The sequence below is a fragment of the Macrobrachium rosenbergii genome, chromosome 5, assembly GCF_040412425.1.
Source record: "Macrobrachium rosenbergii isolate ZJJX-2024 chromosome 5, ASM4041242v1, whole genome shotgun sequence".
Lineage (NCBI taxonomy): Eukaryota > Metazoa > Arthropoda > Malacostraca > Decapoda > Palaemonidae > Macrobrachium > Macrobrachium rosenbergii.
In genome coordinates this window covers 40596603-40617958 of record NC_089745.1, presented here as the reverse complement: position 1 = coordinate 40617958, position 21356 = coordinate 40596603, and the positions used below count along the sequence as shown (strand labels likewise).

Sequence of the window (21356 nt, the reverse complement as noted above, 5' to 3'; positions counted from 1 at the left end):
TTGCATAATTACTATTCATGTAGCATTCTTCTATCATGTTGGTTAGTTAGCTTTGTAGAAGGATCTCCTGAAGCTCTTGGCATCACTTTCATTGCAGGCTGAAGGGTCGTGCAGATATGGACTAGTATATATGGGCAGAAGACCCTCTTTGAAGCATGTAGTATTGAAAGTGATAGCTGCATCAGCTGCATTCAGTTTATATATAGTTTTCTCTCTTTCTGATAACTGACTTTTCATGGCTATTGCATTCTGCCAATAATTCAAGTTACTGGCGGATTGCAGTAAACATGAAAAGTCAGTTATCTGAAAGAAAGAAAACTATACAAATTGAATGCAACTATTGCAGCTATCACTTTGTATACTACATAATTTAAAGAGAGTCTTCTACCTACATACACTATTCTGTGCCTGCACGACCCATCAGTCTGCAATGAAAGTGAAACCAGGAGCTTCAGAAGATTCCTTCTGCAACTCCAACTAACCATTCCTTCTGCAACTCCAACTAACCACCAAGATAGAAGAATGTAGCATGCTTAGTAATGAGATAGTAATCTTATTATTATGATTATTTTTATTACTAGTATTATTTTTTTCCACAGCAGCAAGAAAGTGAATTACTCATTAAAGATAGAACATACAGCTCTCAAGAATTCTTGACAAAGTAGCCAAGATACAAGTTTCATAGTAGGCTTTGGGTGGTAGGATACTTTGTGTATTTCACATTATTTGTATTGTCTTTATCAAATTTAAACCATTAAACTTTATTCTGTTTCTTGAACCTACAGAGTAGCAACCATTTCTATGCTATCAAGATTCTTCGAAAAGATGTTATCATTAAACGGGATGAGGTAGCACATACGTTAACTGAAAATAGAGTGTTGCAAAGAGTAGATCATCCATTTTTAACGGTAAGTTTTAAGCAGTAAGTCATTATTTTGATTAGATCCAACAGTGTTTTTGTGTGAACAAAAGCCTCACACTAAGCGGTTTATACTAATGTCTCCAAATGTTGTCTGTTGTGAGAATTGCTTTAATATATGAGCTTACAAAATACAGTATTTCTTTTTGCTTGATAATGCTCCTGTTTTCACAGCATAGTTGTGGTCAGCATGGTTAGCAGTGAAGATTATTGAGAACATGACACCATAGTAATTCAGCGACTTGAAAGTGCATTCAAAGCCCTTGAAAATTGTCCTAGAGATCATTTTGTCAAACAGATAAAGTTCTCATTCCACAAATAGTATGAAGCTAGTATTGTAGAAATGTTGAAGTTGAACTATACTGGGTCCTTGCTTTCGTAGTTTTGCAATGGAAGTGAAGATACTGAACACACTCAAAGCTGCAGCTGTTATGACCGGATCAAATATACCTATTCCTCTTAGTGATTAATAAATGGGAGATAGATAAATATGGAATGAAGAATCTGATGAATGAAAATGGATTGAACCCACTGTTGGATTATGTTAGTTTTCATTCCATGCAGAAAGCCACATTAAAGTAATTTTATCCCTGCTTTGAATTGGAAGTATTTGATTCCCAGATTGTAGAGTGCAGAATAGAAATATTTGTCATTATTCAACATTTTCAGTATATTCAATCAAGAACAGACCCTTTGGGCTACCCATACAAGAATTAAAAATTTTAACTCGATGGTGTGTGTAATTTAGTAACAGTAATGACAATGAGACTGAAGTCTAGGCTCAATTGAAAAAAAATTGTAGTCTTCAACACCTAAATTATGAAATTTATCACACTATATAATGTTTAAACAAGTCAGAGGAGGCTATAGGTTCTAAAATTAGTTTGAACATAAGTTTAGACTTGCACCTGTTGTCAAAGTTATTTTAGATATGATTTACATGATTTTTTCATTTGACCATACTGACGGTAAGGAAGTGTATTCAGTAGCTTAAATATTTAATATGCAATATCTGAGAGCACAAGGGTTATTAATCTTATGCCTCAATAGGAGAACTATCCTGCCTTATTTTGTTGAAATTGTAACTAGGTCTTAAATGAATTTTGATCAGGTATAGTAGGTGAGATGAGATTATCAGCATACCTTCATGAGACACTTGTGTATGATCAAGGGTATGAAAGAATGATCACTAAGCTGCATATCAGGTCCCCAATAATATTCAGTGGTGAATTATGTTGATTTTATAAAAATTACAAGAGCTCTCGAACCCTGTCCTTGGTTTATCTTCAGTCTAACTGAAATCATCAATACAAAAAGTAAATATGTAAGCTCCAGTTTTAAGTTTGGAACCAGTGGGTGGCCTCGACGATGTGTTTCTCTAATGGATGAGGCAACAGGCAATACGGTCAACTATCCAACTAGGTGATTGCTTCTCCTCTACTTATATTTTGTGTGGCTATCCTTCTTAATCTCCTCATTTATTGTTGTTCCATCCTTAAAACTGGAGCTTACATATTTACTTTTTGTACTGATGATTTTGGTTAGACTGAAGAAGGGTTCGAAAGCTCTTGCATCATTTTTATAAAATCAACCTAATTCACCACTGAATATTATTGTGGACCTGATATACAGTTAATGATCATTAACTCGATAACTTGTTTAGACAAAGGTTTTTGTGCCTTTAGTCTTTCCTTCGTTTTGTGGCTGTGTGGTTTTTATCTCACCCCTTTACTCTGTTTCTTCAGCCAGTTCTTCCCTTTAACTTCCCTTTAATGGGTTTGAGTTTGACACTTTCAGTTCTTTCCTTTAGAACCAAAAGTTTGGTGACGTACTCCCTCATCATGCATATGAATTGGCCACTTGCTGCCACTTTTATGTCTCCAGCTGCCTCTCAGCCTCTCAGCCATGATCTAGTTTTTCACACAGACAGTTGAGTTAACCCTCCATCCTTTAAGCAAGTTGTATTGTTAACCTTTTACACATAGGTAATTGCAAGTTTGTCCTCTTATTACTGTCATTCATGTTGTCTAAAATGTACTCCTTACCTTTTTTTATACTATACCTTGAGATGTGCTTTACATTTTTCCTTCCACAGTAGACTTCACTTATGTTGCTTATAAACCTCCTTATGTGATGATACTAATTGCCACTAGGTGTAGGCATCAGAAGCTTAATTGCCATGGTTATAATTGCCATTTTGTATGTGTAAACATTAAGAAATATATAGTTATGAAAAAACTGTTAAACCTGACTACTGAACCAAAAATCTCAGCTCTTGTAGGACATGTCAAATTTATAGAGATAAACTGTCAATTCAAATTGATCGTTTTGAAAAATTTCCTATTAACAATGATTGTATCAGATTGTAAAGCTCTTGGTTTTCATTACTTTTCAGGTGATAAGTGAAGCATTAAGACCTGTGTTTAAGGGCTAATTTTTTCTTGTTTCCAGTATCTGAAGTACTCCTTCCAGACGAATGACCGACTTTGTTTTGTTATGGAGTATGTCAATGGTGGAGAGTTATTTTTTCACCTCAATCAAGAGCGTATTTTCCCTGAAGAACGTGCCAAATTTTATGGTGCTGAAATATGTCTAGCACTTGGATATCTCCATGAAAGAAATATTATATATAGGGATCTGAAGGTAATATTGTATTATAATTTTTACTGTAACAATAAGTAAAATTGTATTTTGCTGTAGGATCTGAAGGTAATATTGTATTATAATTTTTACTGTAACAATAAGTAAAATTGTATTTTGCTGTAGACTACTGAGTAGAAGGTTGTTAAATGAGGGTTTTGCTATTAGGTTCTTACGATCTTAATGCTAAATTAGGGAAGGCTGTGTTTCATATTAGTTTAGTCTAAAATTTGTTAAATTTTCCATTGGCTGTGCAATACTTTGCAAAGGATTTTAAGAAAAATGTTCTGTATCAGTTACCAATACTTAAGTTTGCAGTTTCCTCTCTAAATAAGTTTGATTTAGCCATGGAAAATATTTTTTTATTGTTGAGTTAAGCCTTCCATGTAAAACCAGTTAGTAGTCTGTAGTGTTACTATATCACTGCACCGCAGTTCTATTGTTGAAATCATTGGTCATTGTTGTTTCATTAAAACGTTTTTGTTTTTATGTATGTATGTATGAGAAGTGAGGAAACTTGTGCCTCCCCTTGTTACTAAAATTATCAAACCTTTCAATTGGTGTTGTTTAGTTACATGTCAAATATGGTTCAAGTAGTACGTTATGGAATAATTGAAAAGTCAATGTTTTTTCAGAACACTACCTGTTTTCATTACTGAATGCAATTTTGAAAGATAGTCATTATTACAGCTAGAAAACCTTCTGTTGGATGCTGATGGGCATATAAAGATAGCTGATTTTGGTCTTTGTAAAGAAGATATATCTTATGGCTCAACTACAAGGACCTTCTGCGGCACACCTGAATATTTAGCGCCTGAGGTAAGACTTCATATGTAGAGCTGTATATTACATCTTCAGCATTGTATTATATCCAGTTGGTTATTAAAAATGTTGCACACTTTTCTGTATGCTTCTTTTAGACTATTCTTCTCTTTCCGTCTTATTTTTTAATGTCTTTATTCTTCTTTTTATCTTTGTACAAAGAAATCAAAGTTGTAGAAGGCATATCTTGCTCATTATAGTATTTAAGCACTCAAGTCCTTTTCTGTGTTTTCTGTGTTGTCTGTATACTTATAATAAAACTGATGTGTTTCAGTTTCACTTTATAATCTTATCGAAGGAAAACTCCAAAGCAAAATAATGGATATTAAAGAAAATAAATAAGGCTTTGAGGAAAATTGTTGTGGGACTTTGGCTGACAACCAGACAGTTAAATTGTATAGAATTATGCATTGTCTGTACTAAGCTCATTTGCTTGGCTTCACTTGGTTTTTAATGCTATGATTGTTTTACAGTTTTTAGAGTTTCCAAGTACCTTTTCAATTGTAGGTATTAGAAGAAAATGACTACGGCCGAGGTGTTGACTGGTGGGGTTATGGAGTGTGTCTCTATGAAATGATGGTTGGACGCTTACCATTTTACGATAGAGATCACGATAAGCTCTTCCAGCAAATTGTATGTGATGATGTAAGTGTCTGAGTTGTTCCTTTAGTATTATACTAGTAGGCTATATTAGGTAAGGTTTTTATCAGACTGGCACTTAATTTTGCTGCAAATAATCTTTTACTAGTTTTCTTAATTTTGCTGCAAATAATATTTTACTGCTAGTTTTCTTAATTTTGCTGCAAATAATATTTTACTGCTAGTTTTCTTAATTTTGCTGCAAATAATATTTTACTGCTAGTTAGAGGTCTACAAACAGATAAGCACACAAAGAACAGTTTAGATTTTTGTCATTTAGGACTGTGAGCTGACACTTTTCATAAATATATAGTATTTGTATGAATATGTCTGTGTAAGGAAATAAAACAGCTCAAATAGGGATCTGGTTTCAGGGCATCGAATGCTTTGTCATACTACACAATATAAACATTAGTTAGAATGAAAAAAAGGGCTAATTCGAATGGTTTATTTAAAACTAACCCTTAAGGGACGGATTGAGCCTCAGTGCGAAGTAAAACAGGTTTGGGGAGGTGTACGGATTGAGCCTCAGTGTGAAACAGTATTATGCAACACTGATTATGGTAATAATTAGTCGAAACAGAGGTGCCAGTGCTTCTATATGCTATAAATTCACTAATGGCAACTTTTATACAGACGTGAGAGTTGGGCCAGTTGCCATAGACGTCTTTTCACAGCCATCAGTAATGCTTGTGACTTCAAAGGGAAAAGTACTGCATCTCTCTCTTACATGAGTCTTTTTGTAAATTTGCTTGTAAATATACGAAGGGGTTGCTGTTGTTTTTTGTTTTTGTCTTTTACAATAGTTTGAAGGTTGTAAATGTAATTTTACAAAGAGAAATGCAAAGAAATATTAGAAAAAGCATGTAAAAGTAAAAAAAAAAAGTTACTGAATCTTCCTTCTCGTGAATTTACGTGAATATTTTTCAACAAATATGCAAAAAAAATTGTACTGCTTTTATTGGTTATCTGTTTTGATATTGTGTGAGCAGTAATAATAATTTTACAAAATAAATGTGACCCCACAAGGGGTTGTAAATAGTCATTTTTCAACTTCTCATGGAAGATGGGGAAAATTTTTTAGAATTTTTTTATTTATACAGTGTAAATGTATGTCATTCTCTTTCCATTGATGTGATTTTTTTTTATTTTGCTGACCTCAAAGTTTCCCCAGTCTGGGGTGCTGCACATTGATAAATTATGCCGTCCCTTAAGGGTTAATGATGTTTTACAATTACAAATAGGACTAACTGTTAATGGTGTGTGAGAGAGAGAGAGAGAGAGAGAGAGAGAGAGAGAGAGAGAGAGAGAGAGAGAGAGAGAGAGAGGAGGTAGTGTTTGAGTAGGTTTGCCATACTCTTCAGTTAGGGACAAATTCTCTCTCTCTCTCTCTCTCTCTCTCTCTCTCTCTCTCTCTCTCTCTCTCTGCATGACGTGTCCATGTGGACCTTGCTCTAGTCTTTAATTGTGCTGCAAAGATTTTCTCATAGTATGGAAATTTGTTTGTTTATTACATTGTTATCCACCTGCTCCTTTTGGATAGATTAAGCATAAATATTCTGTGTTCATTGTGTAGCAACTTTTACTTTCACGTATGTAAATACTCATTAGGATTCATTTTGAGAGTTGCAAGGTGAACACCTAAATTGATGGGGTTCTCAGGCACACACGGCAAGGAGAGTGTCCCTTTAGGGCTAGGGCAAGGTACTGTACATAAAATGGTGACAAGACCTGTTATGATGTGTGGGATAGAAGTGGCACCCTTGTAGAACAGAATAAATTAGATGTGGCAGAAATGGCGATGCTCAGATGGGTGAGTGGAGGGGCAAGGAGAGATATCATTAGAAATGAGTACATCAGGGGATCAGCAAAAGTCATAGCGTTAAAAGAAGCAAAAGAGTCAAGAGTCAAGGATGAGGTGGGTTGGGCTCCTGATGAGGAGGGGAGATGATGAACGACATGTAGGAGAGAGTATGGCTGTGGGGTTGCTAGGGACGCGAAAGAGAGGAAGGCCTAAGGGAAGATGAAGAGACTGCATTCAAGACAACATGAGAAACGGAAATAGATGAAAGTAGGACACAAGATAGAAACACTTGGAATAGGCTTAGTCAAAACAGCAGCACCAACTAGGGATAATGCTTAGATGATTAGTGGAAATTTTCTTTAAAATTAGTTACAAATATTGAATTTATTTCCAATAAGTGGAGCTGATTGACTTTTTTTTTATTGTAGGTTCGATTTCCACGAACAATATCACAGGAGGCACGTGACTTACTAAAAGGCCTGCTACACAAAGATCCTAACAAGCGATTAGGTGGCGGTCCAGGGGATGCAAAAGAGGTGCAGGCTCACCCATTTTATATAACCATTAATTGGAAACTCCTTGAAGAAAAAAAGGTAAGGGAAATTGGAATTGAACATTATTTGCTATGGATAGATACATTCCTTGCTATTTCGCCTTAATTTGCGAAGGCTGCATGACTAGTGGTAGCATATATTTCAGTGTAAAGGTAATGCCAAACCACTGCTGCGGTAGTAGTATGAGGATGCTGTCCCGAAATTGAATATGCCCAAGCATGCCTTTTCCTGTTAGATCATTTTTGATAATGTTGACCATTTGGTTGATTTAAAGATGATGATGATGATATACTTTTCATGTGAGGTTTCTACTTATAGATATTGGTAGCACGAAGAAGCTGTCCCTTATTTTGGCTCTGTATTACCAATAATAATTACCATGGCAATAGTTTGGCATTTACTGTATAATTTATCAATTTGGTAATGTGCTCTTTAATATGAGGTGGCACTAGTAGACCTTATCTACCTAAGAAAGGTGTTACTGCTGCAAGTGATTGTTGTAATGCACACTGTGAATGGTACTGGAGGTGTTTTGCAGTGTTTTTTTTTTTTTAAGTTTAAGTTCCCTTTAATGTATTTACCTCAGAATAATTTATGTATAGTACATTTGTTTGCACAAGACAGCGCACATTAGTTAAGCACAGAATTGCAGCACTTGGCAGAGCACAACAAATTAGTGTGAAAATGAGCTGCTAGTACACAAACACACAGTACATTGCAAACCATTATTGCTCTGAAAAAATGCTTAGTAATAGGATGGATAAATTCATGGAATAAGTTACATGTAGCCACATGTATTGCAAACCATTATTGCTCTGAAAAAATGCTTAGTAATGGGATGAATAAATTTACTGAATAAGTTACATGTGGCTGCATAACAAAAATACAAGAAATTGTTAATGTAAAAAAAAAGTCTACAAAGAGATAACTAAGCAGTCTTAGTCTAATCCCTATGTGGACATATTAAGTCAGTAAAAACCTATTTGAAATACACCAATAAATATGACATTGTATCAAGCAGTTGGTCTCACCCAAGACCTCCTTCATGATAAGTTCACCTGCCAAAACTACATAACTCAAATTAAGAGATCCATAATTGGTATATGTACTGTGTGTTTTATTCTCAGAAGCTAATAAATGCTGTGTACAGTAAAACAGTAAAATAAGAATTACAGTGACCACACTAACCACAATATTTAAATGCAAGTGCAGAAAACAGTATGCTTCTGCACTACCTTAAACTGCTTAAAATATTTTTCATAGCAACCTTTTCTCCATAACACTACACTTTTATTCAAAATGAGTGATGTCTCTTGAGGTCATATTTGGCACACCATGCTCTGCACAAGGTTGAAAGTGAGGTCACCCTTCATTAAAATGGCACCATATCCTCTTCAGTTGCCTGGTGGTCGGATGCTTTCAGTGCACACGATAATACTCAAAAGCAGAAACATGATCCCCATCAAATTTTAAGGCTGCCAAAAGCTACTAGACTGAAGATAATTGAGTGGATTGCTCTCTGTCTGCACCAAAAGCTTGTGACTATTACCCCTCCTTCTCAATCACTCAACATAAAGAAAAAGAAGCCAGTTAGCACGCAACATCTACATTAAGCCGTTCAGCATACTTATGATACTGAGTGAGTTTGGCTGACTGAGCAGAGGTTGTAAGAGTATTCTCCTCCCACAACAGAGTGTTTAGTTTCCTATGCCCATGCCATTCACACAAAGCATAGTTTTTGCACCTTTCTAATTTTGTTCTGGTACCAACTTGAGACTGAAAAATGCACAAATAATTGTTTACTACAGTAAACAGAAAAAGCAGATAACTGGTGGGTTACTGTAAAAGACAAACACCAATCAATAAATGCTTGAACATTGTCATATATCTCCCAAAACAAGCAAGGAAGGAAAACACTACATTCAATCTTCAGAATACGAATAGAAATTGGTTAGTATATCCTAGAAAGTGCTTTTGCTAACTTTTTAGCAATCATTACATCTTGGAGGGTTCACTACTAAAATCTCTCACCTATATAAGTGGGTATTTGGCTTTTGTTAGGTAGTAGCATGGTATTTGCACAAATTCTTCAATTTTTTGAATAATGCTCCAGTTGGAGGTGGTGAAGAAAAGTAAGTTTAAACCACACAGAAGGGGTGGTTCCACCCACCTGTAATTTCAAGTGAATTCATAGACAAATTCTTGGATGATGTGCCATTCAAATACCAAAATATTAAACTAATAAGAAAGGCTGTTGTTTTGACCAAGAATAAAAAATAATTTTTAGCTTATCATAGAAACTGAAGAAAATTAATTTTATATCATAGGTGGTTCTTGCGGACATCATCCTTTTCACATTTGAGGCTACAAAGAGTGTAATTTTGAGGACACTTTCAAGTTACAGTGAAAATATTTTCATTTACTTTTGGATTTAGGTAGTAGTATAATAATTTCTGTTTATGATATTCAATCTAAAGTAGGTTGTAATTAAAGGATTTTGACAAAGGAAAAATCTATTTCTGGAGAGGGGCCCGTGTCACCCGGTGAAATAGTCCATTCAGCACTTATTTCTAGGTAATTCCGTTGCTAGATACCAGAGAAAGCTAAATGAAATGCTGGAGTTACTACCCCAGAGCGAGCTCCACTAGATGGAGTCGTGTATGGAAAAGGGTGAACTACAAAAACACGGAACCTTATCCTATAGAGATTCCCAATGTCAAAAGTCCCAACGAGAGAGTGCCGATACAAGCCCATGCACTACTCAAGGACTGTATACAAGGCAACACTAGCCGCATTCCATGTTAGCACCCACCTCACTAGAATGAAGTTTATCAAGGAGGAGAGAATGAAAAACAGGGGTGGGTCACCTGGGTGACACGGGCCCCTCTCCAGAAATAGATTTTTCCTTTGTCAAAATCCTTTTTCTGGATCGGGTCCCGTGTCACCCGGTGAAATAGTAACAGAGAAATAAACATCATTCTTATGCTATTAAAGACTTAAATAGAAACGTTGAAAACTAGGAGAATTCTACCCTGAACATAAGTAAGGTCCTCTAAGTTCATGTAATGAAAATAATGTAAGTGGTCACCGTCTAAGATCATGAGCTTAGAATAGCACCTGAATAGGCTTGTATTAAGAAAATACTTCCTGCCTAATAGCAGACCCAATGACAGTGCCCCCCCCTTTTTTAAAGGAGAGGACCTTTTTTGTAGATAGAAAGTTAGGGTGAGGAATTCACAACACTACCCCTGAAGGGGGGAAACCAAACTGATTGGTTCCGCCAGACAAACCAAACTGATTGGCTCCGCCAGACAGGGCAGACAGTACAGGAAAACTAACACTAGAAGCTAAGCTGATTAAAAATTTTTGGGACTTCCTTAACAAGGAAAGATAAGAACAAGGTGATTGTTGGTTACCGGCTAACTCCGATACATTACTCAAAGACCAGGAAACCGAATGTGGGAGTACTGTTCTTAGACGAACACAGACCTTAGGGATGAAAAAGTAAGGGCCTGTGAGTCTGGTTCCAACAAAACACTTTCCTCGAGGCCAATGCGGTCGCATCAGTACTATAGCTTCGAAAACTATGTGAAGAGTGCTAGTTACTTAACTGCAGAACCATACTGCAGTAGAGTAGGATCCCTTAACTGATTTCAGGAAAACAGTAATAACAGGACCAATATCAGTTTCCTCCTCAACTGTAAGATTCACAAAGACCACAAAGCCAGGACATCAGAGTTTGAGGGGGCTGACGCAGGCTGAGTTTATACCAGACGGGACAGCTTGATAGTTTGTTTGTGGCTGAATTGGGTTGCAAACAGACCTACTTCCAGGCCCAGGAAAAGGTCACAAGACTACCTGAATGATGCTCCGCCTAAGGACTATTCCGACACCAGGGGGGAGGCCCTGGATAGGGAAAAAGCAGTGACCTTTAGGACCCCTACGAGAAGGGTGGTAGACAGCGGCACCTGCGTCTGTTGGTTATGGAGAAGAATGAACCATAACCTGAACGGAGCAATTCGAGTCCAAAACCACCTGTTTACGCAGCGCACTATTGCTGTTTTGTTCAGAACCAGCCTAAAAGGAAACCTCTTGGGGGGGGAGTTTCCAAGGACAGGAAGACTGTCACCGCCCTCCAAAGCGTTGATATGGAACTGTCGGAACGTGACCGACTAAGTACCATGTACTCCATTGGGCCAAAAAATAACCACCTCACCCGCCAGAGAGGTGACGGTGGGAATACTGAGGCCGGAGGGGAAAGCTGGAGAGGAACTGACTTCGGTAAGCACTTGACAGTTGTGCAAGGCCGGAGGCCACTATTCAAGTAGGAGGAATCAAGGAGACACGTCCCTGACTCCACCATACCCCGGTCATAAACTCCAGCTTTGACTTCAGAAGGAGAACCGTCACTGAAGCAAACTGGAGAAAACCAGGACCTTTTCTTGGGCACGGGGAGAGGTATGCTTGAGATGATGAAATGATAAGATGCCCTTGCTATCTCTTTCCACTTCCACTGGATTCATAACTACGGAAGGCTACCCTCCTGAATCAGGTGGGATTCCTTCCTGGTTACTTAGAAGCCCAAAGACTAGAAACCGATTATAATGACCGCGCCCTCAGGCAATTCCCGACGCTGGGTGCCCAAATGAGCCAGGCAACTAGATATGCAGCTAGCATAGCCTCCTAATACCGGAGCTGTTGAACTACGGTATTGTTCAAACTGGCGAAGACTCTGGAGCCGCATTGAGGAGGGCATGAACCTGAAGGGGTACGCCTGCTCCCAGTCTGAATCCCAAGAAGGGATAGGACCTTTCTGCAACCAAGATGTGAAAGGAAAGCGTCGGAAAGGTCTATAGAGGTGGTTACGGCTCCACGGCGCAGTAGGATCCGAACCCACAAGACTGTAAGCAACCGAGACTTGCCGCATGAATAAGGAAAACAAACGGGACACGCCCGGAAAAATTTTCCAGTGGAAGGGAACTTCCTTGGCAGACTGAAAAAGCCCGACAGGCCATTCGCAAAGACCCCAGAACTCTGGCCGGAGGCTGATTGAACCTGATTGGGGGGACAACAGTCCAGCTCCACCCGGGCCCTGATAACTATACTCTGGGCCCAGGAACTGAAGTTCCAGTGGCCCCGAAAATGGTACAGCCTCCCACCCATATGAGAAATACTACAGGGAGGAGGCTTGATTGCCTCCGTGAAGCGAAAGCCTTCCCAATTTCTCGGAGAGGAGTAGGATGCATCCCTGCTCCTATGATAACCCCGAGGGTCAGAGCCTCTTGCCAAATGTCTAGTGAAAATTTTTTTCCTTAGGTTTTCGTATGATGAAGCAAAGAAAACCCGGCGGCATTGCTATCTCTTTCCCGTGGGGAGGCAGAGACACACGGGCGTTACAAGGGGCTGATGTGTTGGCTGAACCCGCACACATCGAGGTGGAGGCTGGGAGTGAGAGCTGACGGCTGTCTAGGGGCAGAGACCTGAAGAGCCTGCACCACTGCCTGAGCAGGGGGCTCTTGAACTACATGAACTTCTTTGCCGGACTTAGGCAGGTCCCAGCAAGATCAGACCGTTTCTGCTCGTAGGGTAGACACCCATGAGAACGGAGGCTCTGGGTAACAATAGTAGCCCCAGATGGGCGTAATAACGCCCACCTGGGAAAAAGATTAATTCTCCAGGTGAAACCGTTCATAAGAATTTTCAGCTCAAGGCGGAACGGGCAAGCCTGACCTACACCTGTTTCAGCTTCCGAAAAATTGACTCCGAAGCTTAGGGAGCTGTGCGCTGAATAAATTAGAAGCGTAGTCCAGGGTTAGAAGATTCACTGTGAATGTATCTGTGATATCTGTCTCCCGGAAATGCCTCAGCGATACATTTTCAAAACAAGCCTGTTGATAAGAGGGGCTACATTCGGAGCACAAGGGGTAAGAAACAGGGCTCTCCAAGAGAGCACGGTAAGACCCCACAGCTGGCGTGAACTTGGAATTCTCCGCCTGCCACTCCGTTAGAGTCCTCAGGGAGACGATGTGTCCAGCCCCTAGCTGAGGGCTCACTTATGGATCCTGCCAGACAGATGCCATGCTCGTTCTGACAGTCTGGTAAAACCCGGATAAGAGGATACCAGACCGAAGGGAAGAAATGCCCTTCCACCAACCTCCGTGTGCCCACACCCCCGACAGGAGGGTGCCTTCATGCTGGGAAGCATAAAGGGAAGGCACCAAGATTCCCCAGACTGGAGGGGAAAAGAGGTGGAGATGTCCGGAACGATAGAATTCCAGAACGGAGCAGGACTTAACAGGTGATCCATTGACAATGAGTCTTGAGATTAATCTCTTGGGATTTAAGCTCCTGGGAAAGGGAAGGCATGGACCATGACGTAGATAGTTAGTTAATAGGTTGACAATGACCTCATAACGAGCTCCTTATAAGGAGACCCGTAAAAGAGTTTTCAACAAAGGAAGGAGGGGGTAACCGCTTGCTTTGCTTGGGCCGTGTCCCTTTCCAGAAGACGAGGCCAAACTCGTAGATGGCACCGGATTAGAGATCCGAGACGTCCTGAGGGGGCCCCGGAGCGGGTCTTCTTGGTTTAAAAAAGGGTGGTCTTTTTTTTTTTTTTTTTTTTTTTTTTTTTACTGACTTCACCTTAGGGACGGTAGACCAGGAACCGTCGAAAAGGGATGAGAAGGTAACGAATCCCCTAAAGGAAAAGTTTGCCTCACCTAATTCGAGCTAAGCGGAAAAGGCTTGTCTCAATTATTCCCGCACCTACTTATCGCTCCGGGACGATGTTCACAGGTCCGAGAATTTAGACAGAAGGCCGCAACGTCTTCAGAAAACTCTCCGTAACCAATTAACTTGAAGCGAAGAGTTACGAGACTTGCGGCCGCCTCAGGAGGGGGAAAAATTAGAACCCCAGACACCGGAGGAACAACTATCAATAATTTATATAAGACGGAGTTTGGCGAAGGAAAAACCGATAGGTGTATATGAAACCTACCAATTTACCGAGAATCTCGCCCGGAAAGCGGAGTTTAGCGGAGGAAATCGAGCGTATATGAAACCTACCGATCCACCGAGAATCTCGCCCGGAGAGAGCCCAAACACCAAAGATTAACTATTAATAAGCCACAAGAGGCGGAGAACCGATAGGTTTATATGAAACCTACCGAATTAACGAGAATCCCGCCCGAGACGGAGTTCAAAGAGCGACTATTAATAAGCCACATGAGGCAGAGCTTGACGGAGGTAAAACCGACAGGTATATATGAAACCCTCACGGATCCATCAGGTAGCCTGCTTGGGAGAGCATAGCGTATAAACGCAACCTGCCGGGTGCCAAACGACTAATAATAAGCCAAAGGAGGCGGCGTTTGGCGGCGATAAAACCGACTGGTGTAAATAAAACCTACGGATTCATCAAGTAGCCTGCTCGGAGAGAGCATAGCGTACATTTTACAACCTTCCGAGTCAAGAATAAGTCACATGAGGCGGAGTTTGGCGGAGACGAAACCGACAGGTATATATGAAACCCTACGGGTTCATCAAGAAGCCTGCTCGAGGAGAGCATAGCGTACTTCATAACCTTCCGTGCCAAACTATAAATCCAAAACAGACTGCGCACCGAATGGGAGCTATAGACTCGTGACCGCTGGTTTGTTGTAGGATAGCGGAGCATTCCTGCACTTGACAAAACCAGTCGAAAACGTATGAGAAAAAGGCATGCTGGAACGGATGTCGGAGCAGAGTACCGAGCAGCCAAAGCCTAGTCAGACCAGGAAAACCCCGGAGAAAACCGGAGAGAAAACCGGGCTAACAGGACAAAACTCATAGACATAAAAACAGAGTCAACGGAACATTCCGAAGCGATCATGTTTGAACAGAATGTGGGAAGGTTATGAACTGTTCGGAAGTGGGCGCACTCCGAGCCAAGAGAGGAAAACTCCCGGAGGAGGATATCCTGAACGGAAGTGATAGCGGTGGGGGGAATAAACGCCGACCGCTAAACACTAAAACCGCCGTAGCAGTAAGCAGGAGAGCGCCCAACAAGATAACGAAACACCAACAGGTAGTAGCAAAAAGGAGGGGGAACGCTTGAAAGTAAATAAAGCGGAAGACAGTTAGGTGGAGAACGCTAACTGGCCTCGTATGAGATCCCAACAGTGAGGTGCGAACGTGTAGGAAGCACCACGAAGGGAAATAGTCGACGTAAAAGGAAGGGGGAAGGACAGGCCAGGAGGTTGGTAACCCAAAGCAGCGACCAGGGTGGGACAGCACTCCCGGCGCCCAGAGATTCTCATAGATCCCCTCGCTATGTAAGTTGAGTCGCACGACAAGAGCGAGAGAAAAAGAGAGGAAGGGCAAAAACCTCTCTACGGCCAGGAGAGCAATGAAAGATAAAAGGAGTGTGAACAGGAGTGGGGAGAGCACTCCTGGTCACCTCCAGGTCCAGGTGGAGTGCCAACTCAGACACATCAAGGACAATCAACCAATGCAGAGGGAGGGGATTTAGGCTACGACATAAAATAAGGATAATTGCTCTCAAGCCTTGGAAAGTTAACAAACTTGAAAACAAAAACCAAGGGGAGAGAGAGAGCAAAGGATAAAAGGGAGAGAAGGGGACTCTCGAAACCACAAAATAACATATATATAGTCATTTGTAAAAGAAGTGTGAACAGGAGTGGGGAGAGCACTCCCGGTCACCACTGGTAAGCAACCCAAAGAAGGACTGAACTAGGATAGGCTACGCAGGTAAACCCTCACTATTCCAGCTTAACTTATTAGGAACATTAGCCTAAGTGAAAAGCCGAAACAGGAGAGAGGGTGGACGAGGCAATATATCCAAGTCAAAACCAAACAAAGGGAAGCACCAGACATAAAACACACATGTACAGAACGAGATCACCGACATGAAACTCATACGTACAGATCGAGATCGTCCCCGCCTAAACGAATTTTTCCCCGAAGGGAAAAAGTGTTACAGCCAACCCCTAGGCTAACCTAACTGAGGCGATGTAAAGGAAGGAAGCCTAGGAGAGGGGTAAAGGCTACAAATAACTCAAAAAAAAAAATCATAATAAAACAAAAATTGTCTGTAAGGTACATGTAGGAGGATAGGCAGGCCCAACACGACATGGACGTGAAGGGACATGACCGACCTCCAGTTAAATGAAAGTATCCCAAAATTCAAAAATTCAAAATCCAAGCACAAGGTCAAAAATTAAATGTAACAATGAAAATCATGTTCCCATACACTTAGAGAAGTGAGTCTAAAACAAGGCAAAATAAAGCCAAAATAAGAAGCGAATAGGCCCGAGGGGGAACCACGTAGCCTAAACAGCAAGACAGCACTTGATCAGGAAGGGAACACAAAATTCACAAAATAAACAAAATTATGAAAACAAAGTAAAACCGTGGTCGTAACAGTACCAATGAAAATAAGATCCCCAAAGGCTAAGAGAAGTGAGTGACAAAAATAAAGCATAATGAGGCCATGATAATAAGCGAATGGGCTCGAGGGGGAAGCTCGTAGCCTAAACGCTCAACAACATTTCGTATTGAAGCCACGATAAAAAGCGAATGGGCCCGAGGGGGTAGCTCGTAGCCTAAACGCTAAACATCACTCCCGTAAAGAAGCCATGATAAAAGGCGAATGGGCCCGAGTGGGTAGCTCGTAGCCTAAACGCTAAACATCACTACCATAATAAAATCACTCTCGTAATGAAGTCATGAAAAAAGCGAATGGGCCCGAGGGGGTAGCTCGTAGCCTAAACGGTAAACAGCACTTCTCGTAGTAAATGGGTACAGAACAAACAAAAATTAATCAAACCCACTAAAGATAGGGATCATTAATGGTAAAACAACCCAAATAAAAAGGGATACAAATAAAAAACACAAAACAAATATGCCGAGCAAGACCAAGAGAGGTCAAGAGACGACGTGAGAGGAGAACGAGACGGCGTTATAAATTCCTTTAATTATTAAACTAAAGGAAAATAAGAAGCCTCAATCGCCTAAAAACAACAAAACACTGGTACTCAAGTAATTGAAGAAGAACCTTGCGAGGATGCCATAAAAATCCAAAATAGAGCACAAAATAAGGATCACAACGAAATTACGTGTGAACGAAAAACGTATGCTAAAATGGAATGCGACTAGTGTTGCCTTGTATACAGTCCGCGAGTAGTGCATGGGCTTGTATCGGCACCTCTCTCGTTGGGACTTTTGACATTGGGAATCTCTATAGGATAAGGTTCCGTGTTTTTGTAGTTCACCCTTTTCCATACACGACTCCATCTAGTGGAGCTCGCTCTGGGGGTAGTAACTCCAGCATTTCATTTAGCTTTCTCTGGTATCTAGCAACGGAATTACCTAGAAATAAGTGCTGAATGGACTATTTCACCGGGTGACACGGGACCCCGATCCAGAAAACAGGATTTTTTTAAAAATTTAGAATTAGAGTATTTTTTGGTATGCAAAGTAGGTAAGTATCTTCTTGATGCCATGCCATTATTGAATTGACCACGAAGGGAGTTGAAATAATTGGTATTTATATATTTTATCTTAACAGCTCACACCACCGTTTAAGCCACAAGTAACCAGTGAAACAGACACAAGATATTTTGATCGTGAGTTTACTGGAGAATCCGTGCAGCTTACACCTCCCGACCAAAGTGAACATCTTAATGTTATTGATGAAGAGTCTGAATACATGGTAAGGAACTTGATGAAATGCAGTATGGTGAAGGTAGTTAGCTTAGATCTCAGATTCTGTGTGCTCATGGACAGGTAATCCTGCTTTTTTTTTTTTAATAAGTAAATCATTACAGTCATACCCCGAACTTAAGCGAGGTTAGGTTCCAGACCCCCTTGCGCAAGGAAAATTTTTGCATAAGTTTGGCACAATCTCTAAAAATGCTAACAAATGCTTATTTCTAGGTTTAAACACTAAATATGACCCTAATTATGCTCCTAAAGTATTACGCTAAGTTTTACATGGAATTAAAGTTACTGTAATTTCATTTAAAAGTTAGCTTAATACATTACCTTTAAAAAAAAGAAATAAATGGTTGACGCAAAAGAGAGAGTGAAGATTACGTATACTATTTCTCTCTCTCCATTCCACCGATCTATTTGTAGTCTTCTGAACCTTGTTTTTAAGAGCTTCTTTATGCTGTCTCATTCTCTTTGTCTCTATGTTTTAGAATGGCTCATTTACAATTCATAGAGGTACTGTACACGTAAAATTAGATCAATTTAAAATGATCTGCTTTACAGGTAAAGATGTACAGAGAAACAGTAATACGTAGGTTGTAAAATATGTGTTAGTGCTAATTACGAACAAGAGAGAGAGAGAGAGAGAGAGAGAGAGAGAGAGAGAGAGAGAGAGAGAGAGAGAGAGAGAGAGAGAGAGATTGTCCTTACTTAAGAGAATGAATGAAATTATTTATGAATTATTACGGACAGAGAGAGAGAAAGAGAGAGAGAGAGAATTACAAGAATCCTTTGACCTGCTAATTGACAACACTCCCCCTTCCTGTCATATTAACCCTCTAACGCCGAGCCTCTATTTACAAAAACGTCTCCCGTATGCCGGCGGCGTTCGGGAGTTAGCGCCGAAGCGGAAAAAAAGTTTTTTTCAAAAAATTGATAAAAGCTACAACCATGGGTTGTTTTTGTTGTATTTTACATGAAATTGCGCACATTTTCATATATAAAACTTTATGTAACGGTTAATATAAAACGGTGAAAAAATTACGACAAAATGACGAAAGAATTTCTGAAATTTTCGGCTGAGTTACCGCGCGGACGTAAGGAAAAAGTATTTTTCAAAAATTCACCATAAATCGAAATATTGTGCTAGAGACTTCCAATTTGTTGCAAAATGAAGGTAAATGATTGAATATTATTAGAATGTAAGATTTTTAGCTTACAGTTGCATTTTTTTACCATTTCGGTCGAGTCAAAGTTGACCGAAGGTTGAAATTTTTTGTAGTCGATGTACGGTACGTCCACTCGGCACCCAACAGACAATTTTAGTCGACGTATGATACGTCCAGTCAGCGTTTAAGGGTTAAACTGACGTAATTGACAGCTTTGCCTACGAGCTTCTGCTCTTCAACGCGTTAACAAAAGATGAGGGAAATATATTTGTTTGTTTAAGATACGTATCATATAAAAAATTTGTAATTACAGTTATATTATTATTATTAAGATTATTATTATTATCTATTACTGTATTATTATCTATTACTGTATTATTATTATTATTATTATTATTATTATTATTATTATTATTATTAAATTAGTACTTATGGTAAATCATTTATTTATCATACAAGACAAATAAACATACTCATGTACCATAAAAATTCTCTCATCTCAGTAAAAGAGAGAGAGGGAGAGAGAGAGAATTATTATTTTTGTTATGTAATGATGTTTAATTTACACTTTAAAGCTTGAAAACTTATAATTTACATAAAAAATTAAAAATAATCACTTGCAGGGTTTCTCGACGATTCGCAAATGTTCGCGTGTCTGTGAAAAACTCTTGTATGACAATTAGTTAGGTTCCAATGAAAAGTTCTCATGTCTGTGAATTCGCACAACTCGAATCGCACAACTTCTGGGTATTACTGTAATTGGGGAACTTAGTGCTGTGCCCCATGAGTTCTAAGTTAGAAAGCATTCATCCTCATCACTTATAAAATGCTCTTATAAACACAAAAGGTATTGTTATGCTAGTAGGGAACTGGTACTTCTGCTATAAAAGTGAATATTCCAATTTTCAGAGTAAAAAGGAAATATAGTGCTTTGTATTTTTGATTAGCCTTGGCATTTTATATTACTGGCATACAGATAGTGTTGAGGAATATTATTGTTAGGTAATTTAATTAGTTGCCATTGTTGAAGTATATCTTAACGGGCTGTGAATAGGTTATTTGATAAGTTTTAGTTCTTCCAATATTTTAAGTTTTTACTGTAAAATTTTTAATGTTGTAATTTATTAGGTAAGACATATTACCAAGAAGAAGCCTTGCATTTAGCCCTGTGAGAGTTAAGAATGGTAACTCACTGGTATGGTTAAACTATTTAATAATGATAGTATGAGTGGTGATAATACTTCGAAACCTGGGACAATGGTGGAAAAAGACATATCGTCCTCTACTTGTTCCAGTCTTGTTGGAGGGCATCTCTTGCTATTGCTTGATTGTCCAAGTTCGGAGATACACATACTGGGAGTCTGTGATTCTCGTATGTGGCAGACAGGTCTACTTCCGGTTGTGGAAGCATGTTGGCTATTGTTTGAATAGAGTGGTTGTCCAACATCCACTCTGTTCAGGCTGTTGTTTTCCTTGATAGAGAGTCAGTCAAAAGTCCGTTTGACCCCCAAAAAATGCACAAGGCTATAGCCTTACCATTCGGGCCATTTTTGGGCACCCCTGCAATATGGCCGAATTGCATTAATGTGGCCATTTTCCATGCATAGTGATCAATTGCAAGTTTAATAATTAAGTAAACCAAAAATTATGAAGAATCTGATTGAATTTCCTTAAAAGGGTGAGTATGGTGCACTTATATATTTTACAAGATCAGTATTTATTGGCAAGGGAAAGTCTACTTCCACTGTGAAACATTGTAACATCAATATATTGGTTAGGCTATGTACCACATTGATTTTATGGAGACAAAGGTTGATCATGAGATTAAATGATTTTATGGAGATAAAGGTTGATCATGAGATTAAATGATTTTATGGAGATAAAAGTTGATCATGAGATTAAATATCAGTTTCAGACATAGGTTCTATTCAGTTCAATAAAAGTTAAAGAGTACTTAGTGGGGTTTTGAAATGTATGCAGAGGCAGGCCTTCTACAAGTTATTCAAGTTCTCGAGTTTCTTATTAATTAACATTTTACAGCAGTAATGTATATACTGTATTAGTCTTTCAACGATTATTTTAGAATTTTGGCCTCCGTC

The 21356-nt window shown here is 39.3% G+C and overlaps 1 protein-coding gene across 4 annotated transcripts in view; it reads left to right on the top strand.

The window, feature by feature from the left end:
• Positions 1–21356, top strand: part of Akt (Akt kinase) — a 47979-nt gene that overhangs the window by 20567 nt on the left and 6056 nt on the right. For all 4 annotated transcript variants that reach the window (XR_010853091.1, XM_067104111.1, XM_067104112.1 and 1 more), the window contains exons 6-11: positions 786–908; positions 3371–3562; positions 4250–4378; positions 4889–5026; positions 7253–7417; positions 17946–18089. Coding sequence is in view for 3 of the 4 variants with exons in the window: in XM_067104111.1 (XP_066960212.1) it covers positions 786–908; positions 3371–3562; positions 4250–4378; positions 4889–5026; positions 7253–7417; positions 17946–18089 (891 nt within the window). In the remaining variant the exon portion in view is untranslated. The remainder of the gene's footprint in view (positions 1–785; positions 909–3370; positions 3563–4249; positions 4379–4888; positions 5027–7252; positions 7418–17945; positions 18090–21356) is intronic.